Below are 26,447 nucleotides of genomic sequence, written 5' to 3' on the forward strand. Positions count from 1 at the left end.
GCTGTAACGTAAGAAAATGTAGGAAAAGTCAAGGGGTCTGAATACTTTCCGAATGCTCTGTATATGAAGCCTCCTCTCAAGCTACGCAAAGGACCTTGTTATTCTTTCAATATGACCAGTAGGACTCTTTAAGGTGTGACATTTGTGAAAAATTTGAACATTTGTGAAAATATTGCAATTCAAGATTTTACTTTTGTGAAATGTTTATCTCATGCAAAATGCTAGATGCAATTAACAACTCAGTGAGGCCAATTTTTGTTTTTTACTTCAAGCTATTTTATTTCCCCTTAGCAAATATTTATGAAAAACTTCAGACATGCTGGATTCATATTTCTAACTTTACAATATATATTGTGTACACAAAAATAGAAAGCATACATTTTCCTCCAAATTGTCATAATGTTTTGGTTGACTTCTTTGCATTACTCTCCCACCTATGTTGATCATTTGTTGATATTCTTCAAAACATCACTGTGTTCGGTTGTAGTGAGGAAACAAATGTGAAAATATTATAATAAAAACAATATGACACAACCAATAATTTGGCAACAATTTACTATATTTACTATATTAAAGTAGTTCACAGAATGAACTCACATGGATCTGTCCCTTGCTGCGAATGCACAGTGCAAGCATTTTCAGGAGATTGTTGTACAGGCGAGCCTCTGGATCTTCCTCTGGAGTGACATTAGACCTATGACAGTTTTATTTTATTATTATCGTTGCCAGTGGCTGAATTTGCTCTCCGCTTCTGCATATCTCTCCGATTCAGCTTCTGCATATCTCAAGTTCTGAACTGCAGTAATTATAGTAATTTCAAAGCCAATTTGACTTACATGCTCTTTTTCTCTCTCTGGTTGAGCAGGAAGTTGACAAAATTCTTCTGCACCATGGAGTCCATGATTTTGCTCATGTCACTGGCGATGGTTGACTCTGCATATCTTCTCCCCAAACCCTGTCCATTTTCTGTGAGACTAACAAGCAGACATGAACACAAACATGCGAGAGGAATGGACATATTTGATAATGCAGGGGACTCAAAATCAAAATGAAATATGATCAGACATCGCAAACGCAGGATGGGAATCTTACCTGTTCTCGTCAGACTGGGACAGGACTTCAGCATGCAGCATCCCAGCCAGGCAGAGAAGCACCAGTGAAAACAAAGCTACCTTCATGGTGACAAAACTAAACGAGGAGAGAAGCGAGAGTCAGAGAAAGTCAGGAAGAGAAAAAAAACTGCAATTGTGGAGAATGTCTTACACTTACAATACAGGGATGCCTTTATATTTCTAAATAACTGTTATATTTCTGTAAATGTATTACACATACAGTAAGCTAGACACAAGATTGCATGTATTAAGTAGAAATGTATAGTTGGAACAACAGAATACTGGAAGGGTATATTTTGAAAACTATCTTACCTTGTGAATGGATATTCTTCAGTGAGAGATGCAGGCTTTTTGTGAATTGCTACAAGACATTGGTCCTTTTATACAGTTTCTCAGAGGTGATTTGTGGCAACACCGGCATATCAACAGGAATAACACCTTAGTTCCACTACATTAGGGCAATAATATACACATACTTCCGATAAGCAAGCTTTCTAATAAATTCAAAACTTTTAAGCCTGTTTTTCCTCACTGAGTAAAATAATAGGATGTTTAAAATTGTTCTCTAGATTGGAGGTAACTACCCTTAATATGATCAGTGGAWACCTTTCTGGGCTATTAGGCTAATCTGAATGGTGCTAGATGGGAAACAATTGAGACGTGAACAGCTTAATGGTCAAACTAGAAGATAAGGGAATGAAGTAAAAGGTGAATGTRTTTAATGCTGTAACCTGTTTTGGGTTACGTGTAGCTAAATTTAAATCTAAAATGGTCCTTGAYATCGGAAAACATGATTTGTCTTAACTATGAACGATGGTGTAATGGTAAATATGCTAATGCTGTTACTGTTTGTTTTTTATTCATCATGGTCATTTTAGGTTGCTAAAGGAGTGACCAGGCTAAACCCACCTGTCTCTCACAATATCGAATGAAATTGTATTTGTCACATACTTTGTTAACAACAGGTGTAAACTAACAGTGAAATGCTTACTTACGGGCCCTTCCTAACAATGCAGAAGAATTTTTTTTTTTAAATAATATGCATCACAGAGAAAGCAGAAAACACGTCTCTACCTTGCCAGCCGAACATCAACTAAGCCCTCGTATTCATCCCTAAAAGCAAAAACATGGAAATGTTTATGAGTACAGGATAAAGAGCACACAAGTGTGACATATTGGTGATTGAAGTGAATCACCTGACKAGTGGCGATTTTAGCATGTAAATCTTGGCGGGGCAAAAAAAAAAATGCTTTTAGACGCATCCCAGCAAATCCACTACATAACACAATACAACCCTAAACAATACATTAATTGGACTATACAAGTGACAAACGGTGCCCACTAACTGTTAGGGCCTACATAAAGCTGTCCCAACAGCAGAGTCCCGAAAGCAGTCCCAACACCTTACCACTGTTACACCTGGCTATCAGCGGAGCCTTGTCTGGCAGAAAAACATTTAATTCAGCCTCATTTAGCTGATATGGTTTACTTGCTTAAACAAATGTGGTTTCTACTGATAACTGAGATGTACAAATGATGGCATAAGGGGATGACAATACATAATTTCGATTAAGACATTAATGATCGAGCTAGGATGGACGTAGTCAATATACCTATTTGTTCAGCACTTTTGAAATGTACAGCGACAGAATTCAGAACATGGACCGTTCTTACAGTATTCTCCCTGTACACCAAGTCAGAACCGTACGATAAATAAAGGGGGCATATTGTGGTTTAATTTTGGTAGATGTTATTTACAATAATCTTTAAGGGTGCCATTAATTGTGAAACCTTGATTTGGAGGACATTGATTTTTAATTTATTAAATCAATAAATTATTTTGGTTGGTTCCATTGAAACATTAATAAAATGCAGTATTTCTCACATGTTGGTATTTTGAGTTTCTCTCTATAATTATATTGTTTATATTTTTTTAAGTATTGTTTGTGCATTGCCAGTCAGGGGTGCCAGTAATTTTGGAGACCACTGTAAGCAGACAATGAAAGCTCTTACAATATTCAATMATGACATTTCTCTAAAACAGGCTATAGGCTACATTTGCACCACCAAGTCAGAACAGTAGGCCAAATTATGAGGTGAAAGGGGACCAYATTATTAGGGTAAGGCACATGGGCTACTAACAGCTTACTACACAACATACACTTAGTATTACTTTCTTAGCTACGGTATACATATCTCCCTGGCATAGTACATAATTTATGCAGCAGCAAACAAGACATTTTTGTACTCACCTTGTTGTGCTGTGCTCACTTGAAAAGGAAGGTGGCGCGGCGGTCCTTCATGGGCAAATTTTGTCATCAAACTTTGTCATCAAAGTCTGACATTCTCTGGATTTATGGTGSTTTCAAGACAATTGGGAACTCTGCGGGGGAAAAAACAAGGTTTAATCATGACGTTAGTAACCTTCAGGTCGGAGCTCTAGAAAGAAGGCCGAGTTCCCGATTTGGAATGCCGAGTTGGATGACAGTTCAAAACATATTTTCCCAGTCGGAGGTCATTTTTTTCAAAGTTCCCAGTTGTCTTGAACTKACTGAAGTCTGATATTTCCCAGTTCAGAGTTTCCAGTTGTTTTGAAAGCAGCAGAATATGTTTTATATATGTTTTTTATATGTTTATCCTTTTAAGTTTGGAAAAGAGATCCTTAAACCCAGACTTGGACCACACATCCACTCCACTGAATAGCTGGCTAGTGATTGCTTTGCAATGCTTGCAGTTAGCCACTGATTCCTTCCAAACTACTTATTGTTGAACTTGTGATTTACAACTTGTTGTCTAATGTTTATGTCCAATGATCGATGAGCACCGATAAGTMTTATCTATAATTTKTCTTAAAAAATTTGCCAGTAGATTGTAGACTTGATTCATGATGATAACTGCTAGCTTGCTAGTTAAGATTTTGAAAGTATGATGTTGACATGATCAGTCCAATCAAAGCTAATGTTGATATAAAGTGATTTGACATAATTTTATCTGTGGCCAATGACCTTGAGCCTTCTTGGATGGGCACTTCCAATGTAACTCTATGGCTACACCAAAGGGGCTTGAATTTTTGAGCTCTCCTGTAGATTTTGTGGTGACATAGTTTCCCCATGAGTGAAAGAACACTGAGCCAATCACGGCGCAACTACAGAACATTACCAACCCCTTCGCTCCGTATTTTTCGCTGGCTGTCCCTTCTTGGAAGGTTGTTAGCCTGGCCAGCTATAAAACGTGGGATTCGGATGGCCTCCCCCTGTTATTACTAGCATGGTACAAGCTAGCTAGCCACTGTGTGTCGTCAGCTAGTTTACCAACTCCACCTAGCTGCCACTGRATGTTGTCACCTTGGCTTACCAAACGACAGCCATTTGTACGTGTTTCGCATAAATAAGCCTATGTTTAAACATAATATCTCTCCTGCTCCAACCCTGTGATCATACTTTACCTCGCCTTACCCAAAATTATTTTGCAGGTGCTGTACTGCTCCCGCCAGATTATTGTAGCTCTCTACCCTTACTGTGTATTGTGGTAGCTGTTGTATACAGTCTCTGGTTACTATTATATTAGTTAATTTGATGAATCAGTGTATCACATAAGACATATGTTATAATTGACTTTCTTCACATTCTGAACTGAGAGAACACCGCATCACCATGATGCTGGGCGTGCATTGCTGCTCCTCTTGTGGAGCTGAACTACAAGTAGAAGATGGTCATGACCTGTGCCCCACCTGCCTAGGCGTTGGCCACCTGCGTGAGGCCCTTTCTGACCCCTGCATTAACTGCGCCATCCTGACTGTGAAGGTGAGGGAAGTGTGGCTAGCTAGAGTTGAGGGCCTGGTTTTCACAGATAATTTACCAGTGTCCGGCGAAACTGATGGCGCTCCCCGGTAAAAAAGTAAAAAAATAAGAGCCTCACTCGGAAGGTCGATTCCTTATCCTCTGAGATAGAGCAGCTAAAACACTTTTGCATTCCTTCAAGCTCCCTGAGTCGGGACCCTCTAGCACACCCTCCAGCATGGGGGACGCAACAGAGGACTCTGATAGCTGGGATGATGACCTGCTGTCCACTCGGGCATCCAACCGGCACTTTAGTGTCCAGGATGATGATACGCCCAACATGGTGAAGGAGGTGCCAACCAGTGTTGTGGACCCATTCAGTCTCAATGCTAAAGATGGGTCAGAGGAGTCATTCCGAGACTCTGATCACGCAGAGTCAGAAGAAAGCTATGCCTCACTACGCGCGGCCTTAGCTAGGCTAAATCTTGATGACCCTCAAGCCACAGGCCCTATAGCTAACACATTCTTTAAGAAGGCCCCGGGAGCTACACCGTTCAGTCTGCCACCTTCACCAGCTTTTCTTACYGAGCTTCAGAGATGCTGGGCTGACCCGTGGGCAAGGACAGTAGGARGCTATCTGCCATGCGCAACGCAAAACAACATGGGCTGGACCATATGCCTAAGGTGGATGAATGCATAGTAGAGCTAATGCTCTCCCCAGATGAAGCACTGAAGGATGACGCCCGCTGCCCCAGACGACAGGGCCAGAGGTGAGCTACTGTCACGGGCCTACGACACAGTGGCCCGCATTGAGAACACCCTCTCAGTGCTAATGCTAGCACAGAACAGAATGCTCCAACCGGAGCACGCAGACCTGGACCTCTGCAACCTGAKTGACGCATCTCTTCAAGCYTTTGCGTTCATAACCAGAGAGCTAGGCAGACTGATGTCCACCCTTGTTGTGCCTCGTCGCCAGGTCTGGCTCGCCCAAGCCTCAATGTCCGATGACTCCAGACAGACGCTGAGAAAGCTCCCAGTGGTCCCTCGCCTGCTCTGTGGCCCGATGGCTGAGCGGGCCATCAAACATAGAAAACAGCTGAGTCAGGCTACACCGCTTTGGAACCCACAGCCCACACACCAGGCATCGCAGAGTCGTGGCAGAGGGAGGCCTGACGCGCATGAACCTTGCCGCTCTCATTCGGCCCACACCCTTGGTCCTACCACCAGCCTAACACAGGTGTTTGACAGACCCTGATGGCGATGCAGCCACAACCCCAAACCTCAAGAGGCCGTGGTCGTGGTCAGCCCCCCCCAACCCAACAAACAGGCGTGGGGGCAGAAACTGAATGGCGGGGCCGATTTACCCAGCAGCKCCTGACCTACTGGGCATCCCACTCCTCAGACCCATGGGTGGTGATGACCCTCTCACAAGGGTACAGGCTGCAGTTCCGACGCCAGCCCCCACCATTCTCAGTGATCAGAATGACTTCAGTCACAGAACCCCTGAAAGCTTGCACCCTCAACCAGTAGATTACATCTCTCCTGGAGAAGGGCGTGATCACAAGAGTAAAAACATCAGAAGAYCAAGATGGCTTTTACTCAACCTATTGCCTGGTTCCGAAGAAAGACAGAGGGTTCTGTCCAGTCCTGGATTTAAAATGGTTCAATGTTTTCCTAAAAGTTCTCCCCTTTGACATTTTGCGGAAGGTCGACATTCTACAGACCGTAGCCACAGACTTAAAAGATGCTTACTTTCACATTCCTGTGTTACTGGAACACTGGCGTTTTCTGCAGTTCACCTTCCAGGGCCAGGCATACCAGTTTGCGGTATTACCCTTCGGTCTCTCTCTAGCTCCTCGCGTCTTCACAAGATGCGTGAGTGCAACCCTGAGTTCAATCCACCTACAGGGGATCAAGYTCCTTTCTTACCTCGATGACTGGCTCATCTGCGCCCCCGCTTGCGAGTGTGCGGCCAAAGGCACAGCACTGACACTAACCCATGTCACTGCACTGGGTCTTACCGTGAACAACGAAAAGAGCAACGTCACACCAAGCCGAGAGGTCACCTTTATTGGCATGGCTCTGAACTCCCGCACTATGAGGGCATGTATAACACCTCAGCGCAAGGACAGCATTCTTCTTCTTCTGAAACAATTCCAGTTGAATGCATTGGTGAAAGTATGGACGTTCCAACAACTGATGGGCATGCTCGCAGAGACCTCTGCGGTGACACCGTTAGGCCTGCTTTCTTTAAGGCCACTACAAGTGTGGTTCAATGACCTCCGCTTGGACCCCAAGTGGGACAGAAACACCTAAATACAGGTGACATGGGCGTGCTACTCTACTCTGTGGCTGTGGAGGAAGAGAGCCTACCTGACTACAGGTGTCCCTTTCGGAACGATTCCGGCAAGTCGGGAAGTAGTCACGGCCGACGCTTCACTACCAGGCTGGGGAGCAGTGTGGCAACACAGTTTATTAAGGGGAGAGAGGTGCCCCCGCTGGAGGAAAGAGAACATCAACTTTCTAGAACTTCAGACAGTTTACCTCGCCCTGAATCACTTTCTGCCGGTTCTCAAACACAAACATGTTCTGATACAATCAGACAATACATTGACAGTGTTCCACATCAACCATCAAGGGGGAACAAGGTCTGTACGCTCCTACAGGTGGCCCAACAACTCTTGATATGGACATCCCATTGCTCCCTCTGGTTCTCTCTGGAAGAATTCAYGAGCACCTGGTCATGGACGCCTTAGCTTACACATGGCCAGAGGGCCTACTAAATGCTTTCCCTCGGACCACTCTTAGTAACGCTGCACAGGGTCTTTCAGGCTCAGCACAGACTTCTGCTTGTAGCCCCCAGATGGCCAGCGAGACCCTGGTTTCCAACCCTCCTCAGTCTTCTGGAGGGAGAGCCATGGCAGCTCCCTTACAGACAGGACCTGCTCTCACAGTTGGACGGCAGGATATGGCATCCCAGCCCAGACAAATTACAGCTATYGGTGTGGCCTCTGAAGAGCCCGACCCTCTACTGATCGGCTGCGATCCTGCTATTATCGAGATGTTACAGAATGCCAGAGCCCCATCGACCAGGAGAATGTATGCTAGTCGCTGGAAGCTGTTAACAGAATGGTGCTGTACCAGGGTGGAGGAACCAGTGTCCTGCTCTGTACCTTCCTTCAGAAACTATTGGACTTCGGTCACTCTGCCTCTACCTTGAAGGTGTATGCCTCAGCCATATCGGCTAACTATTTACGCATTGATGGAAAATCGGCAGGGGCCCAATACCTTATCTGCCAATTCTTACAAGGTGTCCGCCAGCTGCATCCCCCCAGGACCGTCCGCGCAGCATTCTGGTACCTGCCACTAGTATTATTTGACCTTATAGACCAATCCAGCCTTTTTGCCTAAGGTTTTATCACCCCTTCACATCAATCAAGCCATCGAGCTGGCGGCCTACTGCCCCCATCCTTTCCAGAATGTGGAGGAGGAGTGAGCAAATCTCCTGTGTCCAGTCCGTTCCCTCAAACGCTATATGTAAGCCTCGGAGCACTACAGGAAGTCAGACCAGCTGTTTCTGTGAGAAGTCAAGAGGACTTGCATTGTCCAAGCAGAGGCTTTCACACTGGGTTGTGGATATCATCACTCAGGCCTACAAGGGTGTAGGGCTCCCTGTCCCAGAAGGTGTGATATGTCACTCGACCAGAAGTGTCGCCACATCCTGGGCTGCGCTGTGAGGCGTCCCCCTGAATGAGATATGTGCAGTTGCTACCTGGTTGTCGCCCTGCACGTTCTCAAGATTTTACAAGGTCAACGTTTCATCCTACCATACCATGGGCTCTGCCATTCTTCTAGTAGCACTGGTGCATTAATTAGAGGTTAGTAGTGCAATTGTTGGTATGAGTCATCCATACTTTCAACCGTACGGACGGTCTGAAAGGTATGAAATAGAACGGAAGTTGCGAATGTAACTATGGTTCTACGAATACCTGGAAGTCTGTCAGTACTTTCCTGTCACTCTGAACATTTTGGGCGAGAAGATTCTCTGAGACAGTGTGTGGTCTGACGTACGGTTTTACATGAACCGCGGGGCACATCCTCCCACGCTGTCACGTCATTGGCGTGATATTGTTGTTATTATTACTTGACCAACGCGGAGAGCGAGGGATATAATACATACAGTTGAAGTCTGAAGTTTACATACGCTTAGGTTGGCGTCATTAAAACTTGTTTTCAACCATTCCACAAATTTCTTGTTAACAAACTATAGTTTTGGAAAGTCGGTTAGGACATCTACTTTGTGCATGACACAAGTKATTTTTCCAACAATTGTTTACAGACAGGTTATTTCACTTATAATTCACTGTATCACAATTCCAGTGGGTCAGAAGTTTACATACACTAAGTTGACTGTGCCTTTTTGGAAAATTCCAGAAAATGATGTCATGGCTTTAGAAGCTTCTGATAGGCTAATTGACATAATTTGACATAATTTGAGTCAATTGGAGGTGTACCTGTGGATGTATTTCAAGGCTTACCTTCAAACTCAGTGCCTCTTTGCTTGACATCATGGGAAATCAAAGAAATCAGCCAAGAACTCAGAAAAATTGTAAACCTCCACAAGTCTGGTTCATCCTTGGGAGCAATTTCCAAACCACCTGAAGGTACCACGCTCATCTGTACAAACAAATAGTACGCAAGTATACCACATGGGACATGCAGCCATCATACCGCTCAGGAAGGAGACGCCTTCTGTCTCTAGAGATTAACGTACTTTGGGGCGAAAAGTGCAAATCAATCTCAGAACAACAGCAAAGGACCTTGTGAAGATGCTGGAGGAAACGGGTACAAAAGTATCTATATCCACATTAAAACGAGTCCTTTATCGACATAACTGAAAGGCCGCTCAGCAAGGAAGAAGCCATTGCTCCAAAACCGCCATAAAAAAGCCAGACTACGGTTTGCAACTGCACATGAGAACAAAGATCGTACTTTTTGGAGAAATGTCCTCTGGTCTGATGAAACAAAAATAGACTATTTGGCCATAATGACCATTGTTTTGTTGAGGAAAAAGGGGGAGGCTTGCAAGCCGAAGAACACCATCCCAACGTGAGCACGAGGGTGGCAGCATCATGTTGTGGGGGTGCTTTGCTGCAGGAGGGATTGGTGCACTTCACAAAATAATGGCATTATGAGGAAAGAAAATGATGTGAATATATTGAAGCAACATCTCAAGACATCAGTCAGGAAGTTAAACTCTTGGTCGCAAATGGGTTCTCTCAAATGGACAATGACCCCAAGCATACTTCCAAAGTTGTGCAAAAATGGCTTAAGGATAACAAAGTCAAGGTATTGGAGTGGCCATCACAAAGCCCTGACCTCAATCCTACAGAAACTCTGTGGGCATAACTGAAAAAGAGTGTGTGAGCAAGGAGGCCTACAAACCTGACTCAGTTACACCAGCTCTGTCAGGAGGAATGGGCCAAAATTCACCCAACTTATTGTGGAAGGCTACCTGAAACGTTTGACCCAAGTTTAACAATTTAAAGGTAATGCCACCAAATACTAATTGAGTGTATGTAAACTTCTGACCCACTGGGAATGTGATMAAATAAATAAAAGCTGAAATAAATCATTCTCTCTACTATTATCCTGACATTAAACATTCTTAAAATAAAGTGGTATTCCTAACTGACCTAAGACAGGAATATTTACTAGGATTAAATGTCAGGAATTGTGAAAAACTGAGTTTAAATGTATTTGGCTAAGGTGTATGTCAACTTCTGACTTAAACTGTACTTTCAACTGTACTGACGGTCTTCCAGGTATTCGTAGAACCATAGTTACATTCTTAACTTCCGTTATGGTATGGGCAGGAAAGTGCTCCGGACAACGAACACAATTGCATTTTATCTATGGCAATATGAATGCACAGAAATACCATGACGAGATCCCGAGGCCCATTTCTTTTAAGGTAACTGTGACCGAGAGATGCATATACAGTACCAGTCAAAAGTTTGGACACACCTACTCATTCAAGGTTTATTTGTTGCTATTTTCTACATTGTATAATAATAGGGAAGACATCAAAACTATGCAATAACACATATGGAATCATGTAGTAACCAATAAAGTTAAATGTAAATATATTTGAGATTCTTAAAAGTAGCCACCCTTTGCCTTAATGACAGCTTTGCACACTCTTGGCATTATCTCAACCAGCTTCACCTGGAATGCTTTTCCAACAGTCTTGAAGAAGTTCCCACAAATGCTGCTTTTCCTTCACTCTGCGGTCCAACTCATCCCAAACCATCTCAATTGGGTTGAGGTCAGGTGATTGTGGAGGCCAGGTCATCTGATGCAGCACTCCATCATTCCCCTTCTTGGTCAAATAGCCCTTACACAGCCTTGAGGTGTGTTGGGTCATTGTCCTGTTGAAAAACAAATGATAGTCCCACTAAGCGCAAACCAGATGGGATGGTGTATCACTGCAGAATGCTGTGGTGACCATGCTGGTTAAATGTGCCTTGAATTCTAAATAAATCAGTGTCACAAGCAAAGCACCCCCACACCTCCTCCTCCATGCGCCACGGTGGGAACCACACATGCGGAGATCATCCGTTCATCTACTCTGCGTCTCACAAAGACATTGCGGTTGGAACCAAAAATCTCAAATTTGGACTCATCAGACCAAAGGACAGATGTCCACCGGTCTAATGTCCATTGTTCATGTTTCTTGGCCCAATCAAGTCTCTTCTTATTGGTGTCCTTTAGTAGTGGTTTCTTTGCAGCAATTCYACCATGAAGGCCTGATTTACAGTCTCCTCTGAACAGTTAATGTTGACATGTGTCTGTTACTTGAACTCTGTGAAGCATTTATTTGGGCTGCAATCTGAGGAGCATTTAACTCTAATGAATTTATCCTCCGCATCAGAGGTAACGCTGGGTCTTCCTTTCCTGTGGCGGTCCTCATGAGAGCCAGTTTTATCATAGCGKTTGATGGTTTGTGCGACTGCACTTGAAGAAACTTTCAAAGTTKTTGAAATTTTTCAAATTGACTGACCTGTAATGATGGACTTTACTTATTTGAGCTGTTCTTGCCATAATATGGACTTGGTCTTTAACCAAARAGTTCTACCTTCTTTATACCACCCCTATCTTGTCACAACACAACTGATTGGCTCAAATTCCACAAATTAACTTTTAACAAGGCACACCTGTTAATTTAAAAGCATTCCAGGTGACTACCTCATGAAGAGAGAATGCAAAGCTGTCATCAAGGCAAAGGGTGGCTACTTTTAAAAATCTCAAATATTTTAATTTAACACTTTTTTGGTTACTACATGATTCCATATGTGTTATTTCATAGTTTTAATGTATTCACTACTATTCTACAATGTAGAAAATAGTAAAAATAAAGAAAAACCCAGGAATGAGTAGGTGTGTCCAAATATTTGACTGGTACTGTATGCATCCCAGTCATGTGAAACTCGTAGATTAGGGACTAAAGAATTTCAATTGACTGATTTCCCGTTATGAATTGTAACTCAGTAAAATCTTTGAAATTGTTGAATGTTGCGTTGATATTTTTGTTCAGTATATATCAGGGGTGTCAAACTCAATCCATGGAGGGCCAAGTGTCCACAGGTTTTTCCTTTCAATCAAGACAACCCAGGTGACAGGAATTCATCAATCAAGTACAAGGGAGGAGCTAAGACCTGCAGACACTCTACGCGTTTCAAACTTATAAAAGACACACCCTCGGGCGAATCTCCACGGCCATATTTGTCGTCGGTCCAAATGATTAGCCAAGCAAGGGAAATTTGCAATTTAAGCCCCTCAGCTTTAATAGAGTTAGCGAGTGTACAATTATGTTCCCTTCGGTGCCTGAAAGGCCCCATAATTCAATTTGCAATGTTTGTACATCCGCTAAGGAGTCAGCCAAAACTTAAACGTCAATATTGAGTCAACATAKAAGTGTAAGTAAAAACGCATGTAAATAAGTTAAATTGTGCTAATGCAKAAACACGTCTGGTAATGTTTTTGTTTGGTTAYCTTTTGGAAGTTGTAGAAAACATTTTCCTTCGGAAGTTCCATCTAGACAGGCTAACATTAGTTGGCTCATTAATTTTCTAGCTATCATACAGTAGGTGTATATTGTCACCACCCTGGGTTTATCAGTGCTGATATCGACTCTGCCGCTCGAGCATCCTTTTGCGGCACAGTCGATAGCGCGCTGGACTTCGGGCTAGAATGTCGAGGGTTCGAGACCTGCTCCCTGCTGTTTCATTACATTGGTGTCAGAAGTGGGATCGGACCTTGCATCCACGACAGTGCGTGTGCTTGGCCGGTGAGCGCGTTCCTGTAAGACGCAAGCTAGCGCGAGGACGCGCTCTTTGAAAGGAGGGCGTAGTGTAACAACCCTGAGTTTATAAGCGCTGATATCGACTCTCCCGCTCGAGCATACTTTTTGCGGAACAGTAGATAGCGCGTTGGACTTCAGGCTAGAAGGTCGAGGGGGTGTGTCTTAAGTGTTTGGAATGTAGACTCGGCCCTTCATGTAATGAGTTTACACGTGATCTATTGCTCTGACAGAGGTCAATATGGTTAAACACTGGACAAACCCTGGGTCGGGGTCCAAAGACTTAAGACCCATCATATCCCCTCCGCCCTCAAATTAAGTGGACACTTCTGATGACGTTTCATGACGTCAGATGAGTATGCACTTGCAGGGTGAGAGGAATTATTTTTAAATGGACCACCCTTGGCTGGAAATTCCCTCCATCCCATGATTGTTTTCATCCACCTGTAACTGGTGGGTGCTTTGTGCTGCAATCAATTGTMGGCATGTCTGCTTATATTAAATAATTTAATATACACCTACTGTATGACAGCTAGCAAATATTAGCCTGCCTAGCTGGAACTTCTGAAGGAATTGTCTGCCAAAAGAGAACCAAACATTAACTTTACGAGACGTGTTTGTGCCGTCATGTTAATTAGTAYCACAATTTTACTTATTTGCATTAGTTTTTACTTACACTTGTATGTTGACTTTTCCATTGATGTTTAAGTTTTCGCGGACTTTTCTTAATGGAAGTACAATCGTCGCGAATTGAATTATGGGGAGTATCAGGCCTCGAAGTGAACATAATTGTACACTCGCAAAGCCGACTGAAAACGTGGGCTTACGTTACAAACTTCACTTGCTTGGCTAATCATTTGGACCGTCCTCCAAGATGGCGACGTGGGTTCCCCCAAGTGCATTAAGAGGGCAAGTGGACGAGGGTGTGTCTTTTAAGCGTTTCCGGCTCAATGCTCCCTACTGAAGCTTTTCTGCGACTTCATTCTTCCCTATACATTTGGCGTAATTACGCATGCGCAATTATGGGGACAATAAAAATAAAAAAAGTGAGCAAAATTGGAAAATTAACGAACTGACGTTCGAAAATTAAGGATAACACAAAATACCATGCTATTTGAAACTATGATAACTTATTTTCAGTAGGGTGTGTTACATAGGTCCTCTAAATCCCTATCGCATGCGAGTCAGTACTGTGACCCTTTTCCAGTACACGACACAGTGACGTCACGCACAGCTGTAAGAAAGCCAAAGCTGCACCCGTTCAACAGCCTAGATTTACGTTATTACTTCTAAACAAAATGGCTTTTTTGGCTTCTCATACGCTTACAATGATGTTTTGATTCTTGCTTGAACAGTCGCTAAGATTATATTTGGTTATGATCTTGGCAAAATAACTTTTGGATGGAGAAGTTGTTAGCTAGAATGCTAACGCTCATTGATAGGCTAGCAAAGGCTAGCTGAAGAGCCATTTTATTGGTTGAAGTGTTTTAAAAAAAGTATAATGCGGTTAATTTCTGATGGTGACCCAAACATTATATTAAGCAGTACATTAATACGAGCCTTAAAATCCAAAAGTAGTGTGAAATGCACTCATATGCAACATGTAAATAGAGGCTTTTTTGCTGGCGTTCTATAAGAACTCCCCCTTGTTCTCCCACCAATTTGCGCTTATCGCCCTCGTGCGGCAATGTTTGCAAACACAGAAAGGGGACTGTACTATGTTTTTCATCAATGCGTGCAGGACTAAAATGGAGGAAATGTCGAAGTGCTATCACTTGTTAAAGCACGAGCCACTCTAGCCAAACGATATCCCCGCGCGTCCTCTTGGCTTGCAATATAATTGGCTAGCTACCAAACATTTCTGCAGGACCATGAGGGTGTGCAAACTATATATTTTTATCCGATCGTAAAATAATAGACCCTACGTAGCAAGTTAGCTAGCTAAATGCTAACTAGATGCTGGGAGAGTTTTGTTACCTTGTTTGTCCCGTACAGTTAGTAAGTTAGCTAGCTGAAATTGTGTGTGTTTTTTGATGTCTAACTGGTAAAAATGAAGCCCAGCAGTCAGACGCAGTGCAGTATTTTATGCGTCAGTCAGTTGAAGTAGCTAGTGTCGAGTTTTCCAGTGATGGAGCAACATGGTGCCCAGCGTAGCTAGCTAGCACTTTTCATCTGTTATTTAGACCCATTAACTGTTAATTATAATGGTTTCAATACTGATAAACACTTCTTTCTGTTACAGGACTGAGTCTGATCCAGGCTCAATGAAACAGAAAATAGACTCCAATGACACTTGACTGCTTTGCAAGACAAGCAGTTATTCTGTCATGTTAGTTCAATAACACCTGCGTTTTATTCGCCATGACTATGAGATCAACTTTGTTTGCTAATGCAGGATTTAAGCTGGACACAGAGAAACTTGACTTTGACAAATCACACGTGGGAACTGCAAACGTCGTGAATTCCATAACCATCAAGAGAGAATCCTGTGACTTTGTCATTGATGTCCATGACGTACATGGGGCAATCCACAAGACTGGAGGGGAGCTCCTCAGCAAAACAAAGCTCCTAGACCAGAATTACATCATTCGGACCCCAGTGGCTACTCAAAATAAAGCGGAAGGGGCACTGGTTCAAGGCGACAATTGGGAAAGCACAGGGGTGCTGTCATCTTCCGTCAGACAAATGGGGGGTGAGGGAATCCCAATTAAAGGTAAACTCATTCTGAGTGACCGTATGGATAATACAGAGTTGGTTTCAAACAATAACTCRAAGGATGCTGGTACTGATGAGAGCACCAGAGGGGTCTCCCCTGGAGGAGTTGTCAACACTGCATCCATTGAGCTCAGCACAGAGGGCAAGTGGAGGAACATCAGGAAAACCCCTGCTAACCCTCACACACAGGCCACCTGCCTCCAGCAGATTCTCCTGCTTCAGCTGGACTTGATTGAACAACAGCAACAACAGCTGCAGTCCAAGGACAAGGAGATAGATGASCTGAAAGCGGACAAAGAGACGGTATGCACGGTATCTGGAAGTGTCTAATTGTTTTTAGATGACAGTAAGTCTGTCATTTCTTTAGAACCAAATCATTTATAAAAACATGTCTGCATACACAGTTGCTGGCGCGTATTGAGCGTATGGAGCGCCGTTTGCAGCTGACGAGGAAAGACCCACGTGATAAGCGCCTATTTCAGCCGCTAGAGCCCTGGACCCCAGATAAAGAGGACCTGTGGGATCTAGAAGTGGGTGACAGCCCCCAGACTCCCACCCCTAGGTCACTCCCCTTCAGCCGAGGAGGCAAAGGCCTCAAAAGGTAACACATCCCAAATACTACAATGCATTCACTTCTTAGTCAAACTATCTTTCATTCACTAATATCTCTGCTCTGCCCATGCAGGAAATTTTGCTTCCTGGACTCCAAAATCCAGAAGTCACGAGGAGGCAAAGGCTCCAAGTTCACCGCCTCTAAGTCAGAGTGTGGAGCTGGCTCTCCACAGAGGGAGCTGCGCAATAAAGAGACCCCAGAGAAGACAGGGTTTGGTCGGTCAGCGGTAGAGAGGGGTACTCTGCAATCGAGCAATGAGGACCCGGAGCTCACCGCTCGGATGGAGGAGCTCCCTTTCATGTCGACTACTGAGATGTACCTGTGTCGTTGGCATCAGCCTCCCCCCTCCCCCCAGCGCGAGCCATCGCCATCCCCAAAGAAAGAGGAGGTTGTGGCCAGTGAGTAGACCCACCACACAAGCCAGTTTTTCAGTTCTAAGTGTAAAGCTGTGTAGTATTGCTTCACAATGAAGTAGAAATCCAAGTAGAGTCATAATTAGGCTTATGTCTCTTACAGAATTATGTGAACCCTTTGGAAATACCTGGATTTCTGCATAAATTGGTCATCAAATTTGATCTGATCTTCATCTAGGTCACAACAATAGACAGTCTGCTTAAACTAATAACACACAATTATACGTTTTCATGTCTTTATTGAACACACTGTAAACATTCAGTGTAGGGTGGAAAAGTATGTGAAGCCTTGGATTTAATAACTAGTTGACTCTCCTTTGGCAACAGTAAACTCAACCAAATGTTTTCTGCAGTTGCGGATCAGACCTGAACAACGGTCAGGAGGAATTTTGGACCATTCATCTTTACACAACTGTTTCAGTTCAGCAATATTCTTAGGATGTCTGGTGTGAACCGCTCTCGAGGTCATGCCACAACATTTTAAATCGGGTTGAGGTCAGGACTGACTGGGCCACTCCAGAAGGCGTATTTTCTTCTGTTTAACCATTCTGTTGTTGATTTGCTTCTGTGTCCTGTTGTATGACCCAACTTCTGTTGAGCTTCAATTGGCAGACAGATAGCCTTGTGTGTTCCTTCCAAACAACTCAACTTTAGTTTAATCTGTCCACAGAATATTTTGCCAGAAGCGGTATGGAACATCCAGGTGCTCTTTTGCGAGCTTCAGACGTGCAGCAATGGTTTTCTTGGACAGCAGTGGCTTCTTCTGTGGTGTCTTCCCATGAACACCATTCTTGTTTAGTGTTTCACGTATCGTAGACTCGTCAACAGAGATGTAAGCATTTTCCAGAGTTTTCTGTAGGTCTGTAGCTGACACTACGAATCTTTTTAACTTAACTTCTTAACATTGAGCATTCTGTACTGTGCTCTTGCAGTCATCTTTGCAGGACGGCCACTCCTAGGSAGAGAAGCAACAGTGCTGAACTTTCTCCATTTGTAGACAATTTGTCTTACCGTGYACTGATGAACATCAAGGCTTTTAGAGATACTTTTGTAACTCTTTCCAGCTTTATGCAAGTCAACAATTGTTAATCTTAGATCTTCTGAGATCTTTTGTTCGAGACATGGTTCACATCAGGCAATGCTTCTTGTGAATGGAAAACTCACATTTTGTGAGTTTTTTTTATAGGGCTAGGCAGCTCTAACCAACATTTCCAATCTCGTCTTATTGATTGGACTCCAGGTTAGCTGACTCCTGACTCCAATTAGCTTTTGGAGAAGTCATTAGCTTAGGGGTTGACATACTTTTTTCGACCTACACTGTGAATGTTTAAATTATGTATTCAATATAGACAAGAAAAATACAATAATTTGTGTTATTAGTTTAAGAACACTGTTTGTCTATTGTTGTGACTTAGATGATCAGATCAAATTTGATGACCAATTTATGCAGAAATCCAAGTAATTCCAAAGGGTTCACATACTTTTTCTTGCCACTGTATACACTGTTCTGTCTTCCAGTCCCCTCTTGGAGGGAAAACATTATGGAGCCCTTGGAGGAGGAAGCTGCCAGTGTCATCCCAGAGGTGAGAGAGGAGAGCGCACAYGCTATACAATTACAGAATTGTATAGAGATAAAGTCAGAAATAAAGTATTACCACACTATTCACCTCGCCCATTTGTCCATGCAAATGGTCCTTAACCACATCAACCATGTTTTTGTGTTATTATACCAAGATGTTGGACGACAGTGTCTTTTTAAAGCGACATGCAAAGCTGGAGTTGGATGAGAAGAGGAGAAAAAGGTACAAATGGGTTTTACGACTTTGAAGTTAATCTCAATGCCTCATGAACCATCTTTATCCTCACGCACTAAGGCTCCTTTTGTTTTTTGTGTAATTCAATCTTGATTTACTACATTGAGCCACCAGCATTTTCATRCTTTCCTTGCGCTCTCATCTTCCCTCCGTAACTGTCCTGTTTTTTGTAGATGGGACATTCAGCGTATCCGCGAGCAGCGCATGTTTCAGCGTCTGCAGCAGCGCATGAACAAGAAGAAGGGGATCCAGGAAAGTGAGCCAGAGGTCTCGTCGTTTTACCCGGACACTGAAGATGGTATGACTGGCCACTTCATCTGCTGTGTAAACATGTTGTTTTCTCAGAACCATGYTGTTGCACCACATTTAATACTGTCATTTAGTTGCAAAAGTTTTCAGAGCGACGTTTTCATTGTACGCAGACACTCTTGATTCCTTTTCTTTCCCTTCTCTAGTCGAGTCCATAATCATCACCCCTTTCCTACCTGTGGTGGCCTTTGGCCGGCCATTGCCGAAGCTCACTCAACAGTAAGTCTTTGTATTTATGATTTCCACCACCAGTAGTTCTGTCTCTCTCCCTCTCTCTCTCTGCAACACTTGTTGTAGTTTCAGTTCAACATGCCGGAATCATCTTATCATGGCACCCTTTTCCAAGCACCTGGTCCAAACACACACAAATGCATAGATGTATCTTTCATGCAAAGGATATAGTTTGTGATATACCATTCATATGCAGAGATGTTATTTGTCWATTTTTTATTTTTTTGTCAGGTTTTGACATTTTCCTATAGGTTCATTTTTCTGTTCGGCTTGTCGCTGGACATTTCTTTGTACAGTGAGTTAGGGGATAAGTTAGGAATGTAAATCATTACGCCCACTAGCTTGAGTTCATCCATTACTATGCATAATTTATTTTTCAAGATGGTACCATGGTGCAGGTGGCGGGGCAGGGCGAGTTTCACAGAAAGACCTTTCATCAAAATGCAAGTATTTATTCTTCCCCATAAGTATGTCTTTTAAGTTAAGTAAACTGAACATTTGTCGCCCAAAACACTCGTCTCAAAGTCAATCATTTTCTTGCCTATTCTTTCCTCTGGTCTCAAAGAAGATGATTTAGAAAAACAGGTTAATATGAATGCACACTGGTGTAAATTCAAAAAGGGTCTCATGAATGATTGCTAATGCCATTTTGAAGACATGGTGAGGGACTTAACATAGAATCTGAAGGGGTAAATATTGATACTGGATATTTAAATACCAGTAGTTTTGCTAATCCTTTAAAGAAAATTGACCAAAAAAAAAAAATATATATATATATATATACAATAATGCACTTTCCTAGATAAGAAATGTTACACATTTGTCCATTCCAACAGTCATTAATATTATTATTAACATGTCTGCATGCTGAAAACAATTTACACATGATGTGCCAATTGAATGATAACCCAATGTGAAATGCTTTTCATGTTACAGGGGTCCTATTTTCCCGGTGACCTTCCCCTTTCCCTGATTTCTCCAGTCAACTTTTCAATTGCTGAATTGTGTCTTCCTCTGTAGGAACTTTGACCTGCCTTGGCTTGACGAGCGAAGCCGCTGCCGCATTGAGGTGCCCAAGAAACACACACCACACCGGACCTGTCGGAAGTGAGGTGGTATCTGCGTGTGTCATGCAAAAGAGAGAGAGAGCGCACCCTTCCTTTACCAGATGTGAAAAGTTAAATTTTGTGGGTTTAGGCTATCAGTGGTGTAGCATGCACCACTCTCAGTAGTCTGTGGGAAAGTAAACCACTGTATTCCCGTGTGGTTACTTGCCAGCTGGCCTGGAGAAGGAGCTGCTGGAGATAAAGAAAATGGCTAGCTATGGTAAATTAGGTGCCCAATCTACTCAAAAGGAATGAAAAGCTGCCCCCCCCCCCCTTAGATAACAGACCCCCTACTAACAATTAAGTGATTATAAGGTAAAACATAACTGTTACTTAATGTCTGTAGTAAGTAACTATATAGTAATAAGCATGTTCTGTGAAGCAAACCTGGGGAGCACAAACATTTTCCAAATGTTTTGGAATTCGGTGTAATGTAATACTTAATTACTGCATCATCACTAAAATGTGTAACTTTTTATTATTACTACATTATTACATAGTTGTCAACCTGACTTACCCTTTAGATCCCAGTCCCCAAGTTAAYAGAAGTGATATTTTCTGATTTGACTGAATGGCAATGCTTGAATTGTACAATATGCACATTGCTACAACTAACCCTGTATGCTGGAAGCTCCATTGGCATTTACATGCTCGGTGTTTTGCTTAGATTGAAACTCTGAACTATTTTCCCTGTCTGTGTATTAACTGTAATAATATTTCCTTGTGTGGACACCGCTTCAAGCGAAAGGTTTTATTATTGTGCACTAAAGTGTGGATATATGTTTGATCCTCACTCTGCATGTATGTTTAATCACAAATGCAGTAAATATGAGATAAATGTCCTCTTCTGATGCTAAAATTTGTCCATACTTTGCATCATGAAGAGAAGTTGGTTGTTTGAGTACTTCTTGGCAGAAAAAATTGGCTGTTAAATTAATTTGAGAACCATGGGTCTTCTATAGTATTCTTCTTTTTTCCCCCAAGATTTTATCATGCAAGTCTGCATGGTCTTTTTTGAAGTGACAAATCTGTTCCAAGCGATATCAACTATCAGCATGGTAGATCTGTAAATGAAACATTTTGAGTACAATTCCGAGAAGAGTAATATCTGATTTAATTTAGAAAGCATGACTCTGGCTGCATTWTTCAAAAAGCACTGCTTTGTTTCTAGAACATTCTCTGTGAGGAATTTGCTCGTGTTTTTCATTTTAGTATGTTTTTTTCCCCATTACATCACAATAAATTGCAGTAGACAACTGAGGTTTAGAAAACATGGGTTGGCATTAGAGTAGCCTAATRAGCTAGAGCACTCAAACTTAATGCTGGGTATTTTCCTTCTCTTAAATGCTAGCTATATCTAACGATATTGGCATCGAGCAGCTGGCGATGTTAAGCTTGTGTTCTGTCATGTGTTATCGCGTCAACATTTTTACTTTTGGCTCAATGACTTCCTGGCTCTCCGACGCTACAGACCGCAAAATTGTTCTTCTGTACATAGCTTTCAGGAACAAATGTTGTAAATATGAAATACATGGCTTATTTTTGTATTATTTAAATGTTTGTGTTGAGTACATTCAATATTGTTCTATGATAATTGATTGTATGTTGACGAAATAATTTACAAAAGTTTGTTTTGGAATAAAAATAAAATTTGAGCTTAATCTTCAGTTCTCGATTTGTAGATTGACAATGGTAGGCCATATCCATGAGAGAAATGTAGTGAAAAAAAACAGGTTTCCCCAAAGTATAATTGAGTTTGAACATCATGGCCATGTAAGCGCACACATTACACACCATGAAACAAGGCAGCAGCTATGTGAATCTAGTGGTTATAAAACCTCTAAGCAAGGTTAAACCATGGGAGCTTAGTGTATTACCACTACATAAATGAGATTGATCTTGTTAGCCAAATGTTGTAGTCATGGGGGTTAGAGAATCAAAATTAGCAAATTTTTAGGTATTGAAGACGGACCCCTTACTGTCAAATATAAAAACAAAAAAGAAGTTTATTCAATAAAGGCAAAATAGGAATTTCTTATACAAACCACCACACCTTCCATCAACCTTTTGATAAATATTACATTGATTATCATAAACTCAATGACTACAGTCCTAGGATAGAAAGGCTATTTCAGTTTTACCAGGCACCATCAAGTGAGTGCCCCCTTTTTGGACATTTGACATGGAAAGATTTGCCAAAAGGTAGACATTTTACCCCACTTAAATATTTTTGTTGAATCCATTTAACTCAAAGGACGTTACGATAATGGTATTGTTGAAACCTCAACCCCTATGTTATTCAAAGTCACCAAGTAAATAAAAAGCAAGCAACTAACAGTAAAACCATTACTAAATCATGTTAATGTTATCTGGCAATGTGTACTATATGCCTGCACACCACTAAAAGTTGAGATTATGTACAAATGTAATGATACTTGTACATCAAATATACAAAATGTTTACTTTAATAGGATAGTCTAATGATTTTAAAGTGAATTTAGTGTGTAATGCATGCCTCTGGGTGTATTTAAACTCCATTAAAATATACCCCCTAAAGAGAATGCTTCATTTTTAAGAGAACAATTGTATGGATAATGATTCTGATCCGTCATTGATTAAAGATAACATACTGCAAGCGAAAAAATACCTGCAACAAAAAAGCTATATACCAAAACAGAGTTCTCACTGAAACCCTCCAGTGTTCCTCTACTTATGTTCCCCAAATAAATCTATGTACAGAGATTTGAGTTGCTGAGTACATGTGTATCTGTATTAACGCCAGGCAGCCAAAGTGCTGTTGTGTGCCAGTTTTTCCACGCTCAGTCTCTCCTGAGGTTATTCAGTCTCTCCTCAAGGTCAGCATCTGCATCTGCCAGGGCTGGCTGGGGTTCAGCTTTCTTCCCACCTGCTACAGAGAGGCTACCTCCCGTGGATGGCAGATCTAAATGAACAGGAAGGAAATCAAATCAATCAGTATTCATAGGAATCTTGATGAAGAGACATCCAGCTTTATCACTACTACAACATTTTACTGAATGCAGTTGTAAATTTGACTAACTGCAAGCGCAATAATGTTCCTTACTTGAGAGTTCGTCAGAGAGATTGAGACCCAGCTCGTCCAACACTTGGGACACAACAGCATCACTAAATAAAACAGTACGAGAGTTAGTGTTTCCATAGATTTACCAGCTAACATAAGTATGCCAAAAAATATGAATAGTACAAATTAATATGACATTCACAAATAACGATGTGATCAAATTGAGGTAGTACTGGCTTTGGTTTTGAGATTTAAATGATTTGGCCGGAGATTTGTGTCATGAACCCCCTACCTCTCTTCTTCATCATCCTCATCACCCATGGCATCGTCTATGGCATCATTCATCATCTCCTCCTTCATGTCCATGATCTCACTCTGTCGCTCAAACTCCATCATGATCTTCTGAATCTGTGGCAACTTCATCTGTGTAGGGGAAGTGAACATATGATGTAAGCCAATAGAATGTATTGGCACAATTCACTGGTAACAAGAATGACTACAAATATTTTGGGTTATTAATAGTGTTTTACAGTTCTACTGGCAAGTTATCTTAAACAGAATTGGATCGTGTTTAACAGGAATCAATCAAATGATACAATGAAACGATCACCTGTCTGTTCATGGTAGCCATTGCTTTGGTGACACCTTTCATTGCTTGTGCCATGCTGTTGTTTGACTTGAGGGTCTGGATCTTTAGACTGACTGCTTGGATATTTGCCTTCATCATAATGAATTTCTTCACATAGTGTCTTGTACGAACCAAGTCCTTCGCCATGATCTTCACAGCATCCTGTAATGGTAACAGAGGAGTGAGAATACATATATWTTTTTTTAAAGCATCAAGACTTTACCCCTTTACAGCATCTTATCTCAAATCAAATTTATTTATATAGCCCTTCTTACATCAGCTGATATCTCAAAGTGCTGTACAGAAACCCAGCCTAATACCCCAAACAGCAAGCAATGCAGGTGTAGAAGCACCTCCTTATTCTCTCACCATCTGTCCCTGTTTGGCCATTTTCTTAATGTCAGCTATGATTTTCTTCTCCTGCTGCTCCAGTCTTTGTCGCTCTCTGTCCAGATCTCTCATGGCCCGAGTCAGTGCCCTCTGGTTTTGCCTCAACATCTCCTCCGGGGTCTTCCTCTTCCCAAACAGGAACTCCATCTAAGGAACAAAAACAGCAAATACAAACAATCCAAATCTAACTCTCTCGTCAGTCATTATTAATTACAATGTGCCAGTTTTTCCCCAGAAGAGGCACACATTTRAGGTATGTTTTATGCATACGTTTTGTTCGCGCCTAAACAAATTCTTGTTTATAGCTAATGTAGATAGCCAACTTCTCATTATATAAATTTACTGTAGCTAGATAGCTGGACCCTGATTAAACTGCTTTTTAACATTCAAGATTAAAGGACAATTCCACCACTTTTCAACCTCATATTCATTATCTCTAGCACCATGCCAGTGTCTACATATGTCTAAATGGGCGGCAGGTAACCGAAAGGTTGCTGGATCGAATCCCCGAGCGGACAAAGTAAAAATCTGTCGTTCTGCCCCTGAGCAAGGCAGTTAACCTTTAATTAAATTAAACAAATTAAAAAAGGCCCGTTTTTATGATCTGTGGTTAAAAAATAAGGTCTTAAATGCTTCTCTGTGACATCACATGGTAGAATTAAGTGCTTTCAAGACAACTGGGAACTCAAAAAATATTAACGAGGTCAAATCATGACGTAAGTCATTTTCAGGTCGTTAAGTGAAAGCTCTAATAAAATGCCCAAGTTTCCAACTTGGATGACCGTTCAAAACTATTTTTCTTCCAGTAGGAGTTCGTTTTGTCCCTTGAGTTTCCAGTTCTCTTGAACGCACTGAAGTCGGAGATTTCCGAGTTGTTTCTAGAGCTCCAACTTTCCGACCTGAAGATCGCTGATGTCATGATTTGACATCGTTTCCCCCCCATGTTCCCAGTTGTCTTGAAAGCACCATTAAAGTTAATTGACAAAACCTGCAACGAGTTTCTAGCCATTGTGAGGATATTTTCTTGCTCCACATGTCACCACGAATCTCATATGGTGCTTTTAATACTGCGTTCAAAACAACTGGGAACTCGGGAAAAAACGAGCTACGATTGGGAAAATCTATTTGAACGGTTATCCAACTCGGAATTCCAACTCGGYCCTCTTTCTTGAGCTCCGACTTTCCGACCTGAAGATCACTGACGTCATGATTTGACCTCATATCCGAGTTCCCAGTTGGTTTGAACAGGGCAATAGTGTTTGAAAATAATGCTGTAACTTTCAATGTCAACTGGTAGAACTTTTTTTTTTTTTCAAGAGAAATGCGCCGTTTTCACATATGTATACATTGTTATTCTGCAGTAGATAATGAAAATTAGGTTAAAGTTGTGAAATTGCTCTTTAAGGTTATTGATCGGAGTCTAATAATTCAACAGGCATATGCATAACTAAATGAGACTGATTACGCTACTCTGGTGAGTAGACGTTTAAACCACAGAGTACTGTCTTTGTTTAAACTATTGTGCTTGTTTCCTTGCTAGTTTAGTAACAAGCTAGCTAACATTAGCTGCTAGAAGCTAAGAAGTTGAGTCATAGTAACAAATTAAATGTATTGGTCACATGCTTAGTTATTCCATGTTAGCTTACCGTGTATGAGGTCTTTCGTGTGACTGTTTATATCACGATAATGACAATTTCAAAGGAAAATACTGTTTGAGAGCTCTTCAAAGGTTTTAATTCGGGAATAGTCTACCTATTTGTTTTCTTTCATATACTTCCGCATAAAGATATCTCCACTTCCATCCCAGCAGGATATGACGTAATAAAGAGTTTTGAGTCATAAATGCTACTGGTTCGTTTGTTTTGAAAGGAGACTTTTGCCGTTTCTGTCCCGGTTAGGCAGTGCCCACTTAAGTCGTTAAATTACTAATAWTCA

General features: G+C 41.9%; 3 protein-coding genes across 14 annotated transcripts; 1 reads left to right on the forward strand and 2 right to left on the reverse strand.

Annotated features, from left to right (window-relative positions):
• Positions 1-261: 261 nt before the first annotated feature.
• Positions 262-14,236, reverse strand: gip (gastric inhibitory polypeptide). 4 transcript variants are annotated; one of them, XM_070448314.1, is made up of 9 exons: positions 13,930-14,236; positions 13,776-13,830; positions 3,365-3,495; positions 2,187-2,225; positions 1,425-1,473; positions 1,093-1,188; positions 837-974; positions 598-694; positions 262-471 (listed from the first exon to the last, which is right to left on the reverse strand). In XM_070448314.1, the coding sequence occupies exons 4-9, from the start codon at positions 2,200-2,202 to the stop codon at positions 469-471; spliced, it is 399 nt and encodes a 132-aa protein (XP_070304415.1). In that variant the 5' UTR covers positions 2,203-2,225; positions 3,365-3,495; positions 13,776-13,830; positions 13,930-14,236; the 3' UTR covers positions 262-468. The 4 variants fall into 4 exon arrangements, with proteins under 4 accessions (XP_070304415.1, XP_023864096.1, XP_070304416.1 ...); XM_024008328.2 differs by lacking the exon at positions 13,776-13,830; XM_070448315.1 differs by lacking the exon at positions 13,776-13,830 and having other exon boundaries at positions 1,093-1,560.
• On the forward strand, positions 12,671-22,115 carry msl1b (MSL complex subunit 1b). Of its 9 annotated transcripts, XM_024007466.2 has the most exons (10): positions 14,496-15,130; positions 15,496-16,271; positions 16,373-16,569; positions 16,654-16,979; positions 18,513-18,577; positions 18,729-18,796; positions 18,982-19,106; positions 19,264-19,336; positions 19,730-19,791; positions 20,369-22,115. In XM_024007466.2, coding segments are annotated over exons 2-10 (1,575 nt in total). In that variant the 5' UTR covers positions 14,496-15,130; positions 15,496-15,614; the 3' UTR covers positions 20,371-22,115. The 9 variants fall into 9 exon arrangements, with proteins under 9 accessions (XP_070304412.1, XP_070304413.1, XP_023863230.1 ...); XM_070448311.1 differs by lacking the exon at positions 14,496-15,130 and adding an exon at positions 12,671-13,706 and having other exon boundaries at positions 19,730-22,115; XM_070448312.1 differs by lacking the exon at positions 14,496-15,130 and adding an exon at positions 12,671-13,706 and having other exon boundaries at positions 15,513-16,271; positions 19,730-22,115.
• Positions 22,116-22,442: 327 nt separating this feature from the next.
• Positions 22,443-26,318, reverse strand: chmp2a (charged multivesicular body protein 2A). Its single transcript, XM_024007467.2, has 6 exons — positions 26,159-26,318; positions 24,492-24,659; positions 24,105-24,284; positions 23,787-23,917; positions 23,537-23,598; positions 22,443-23,395 (listed from the first exon to the last, which is right to left on the reverse strand). Exons 2-6 carry the CDS (start codon positions 24,657-24,659, stop codon positions 23,274-23,276), a joined length of 663 nt encoding a protein of 220 aa, XP_023863235.1. The 5' UTR covers positions 26,159-26,318; the 3' UTR covers positions 22,443-23,273.
• Between the last annotated feature and the right edge of the window lie 129 nt (positions 26,319-26,447).

The sequence above is a fragment of the Salvelinus sp. IW2-2015 genome, linkage group LG18, assembly GCF_002910315.2.
Source record: "Salvelinus sp. IW2-2015 linkage group LG18, ASM291031v2, whole genome shotgun sequence".
NCBI classification, from domain to species: Eukaryota; Metazoa; Chordata; class Actinopteri; order Salmoniformes; family Salmonidae; genus Salvelinus; species Salvelinus sp. IW2-2015.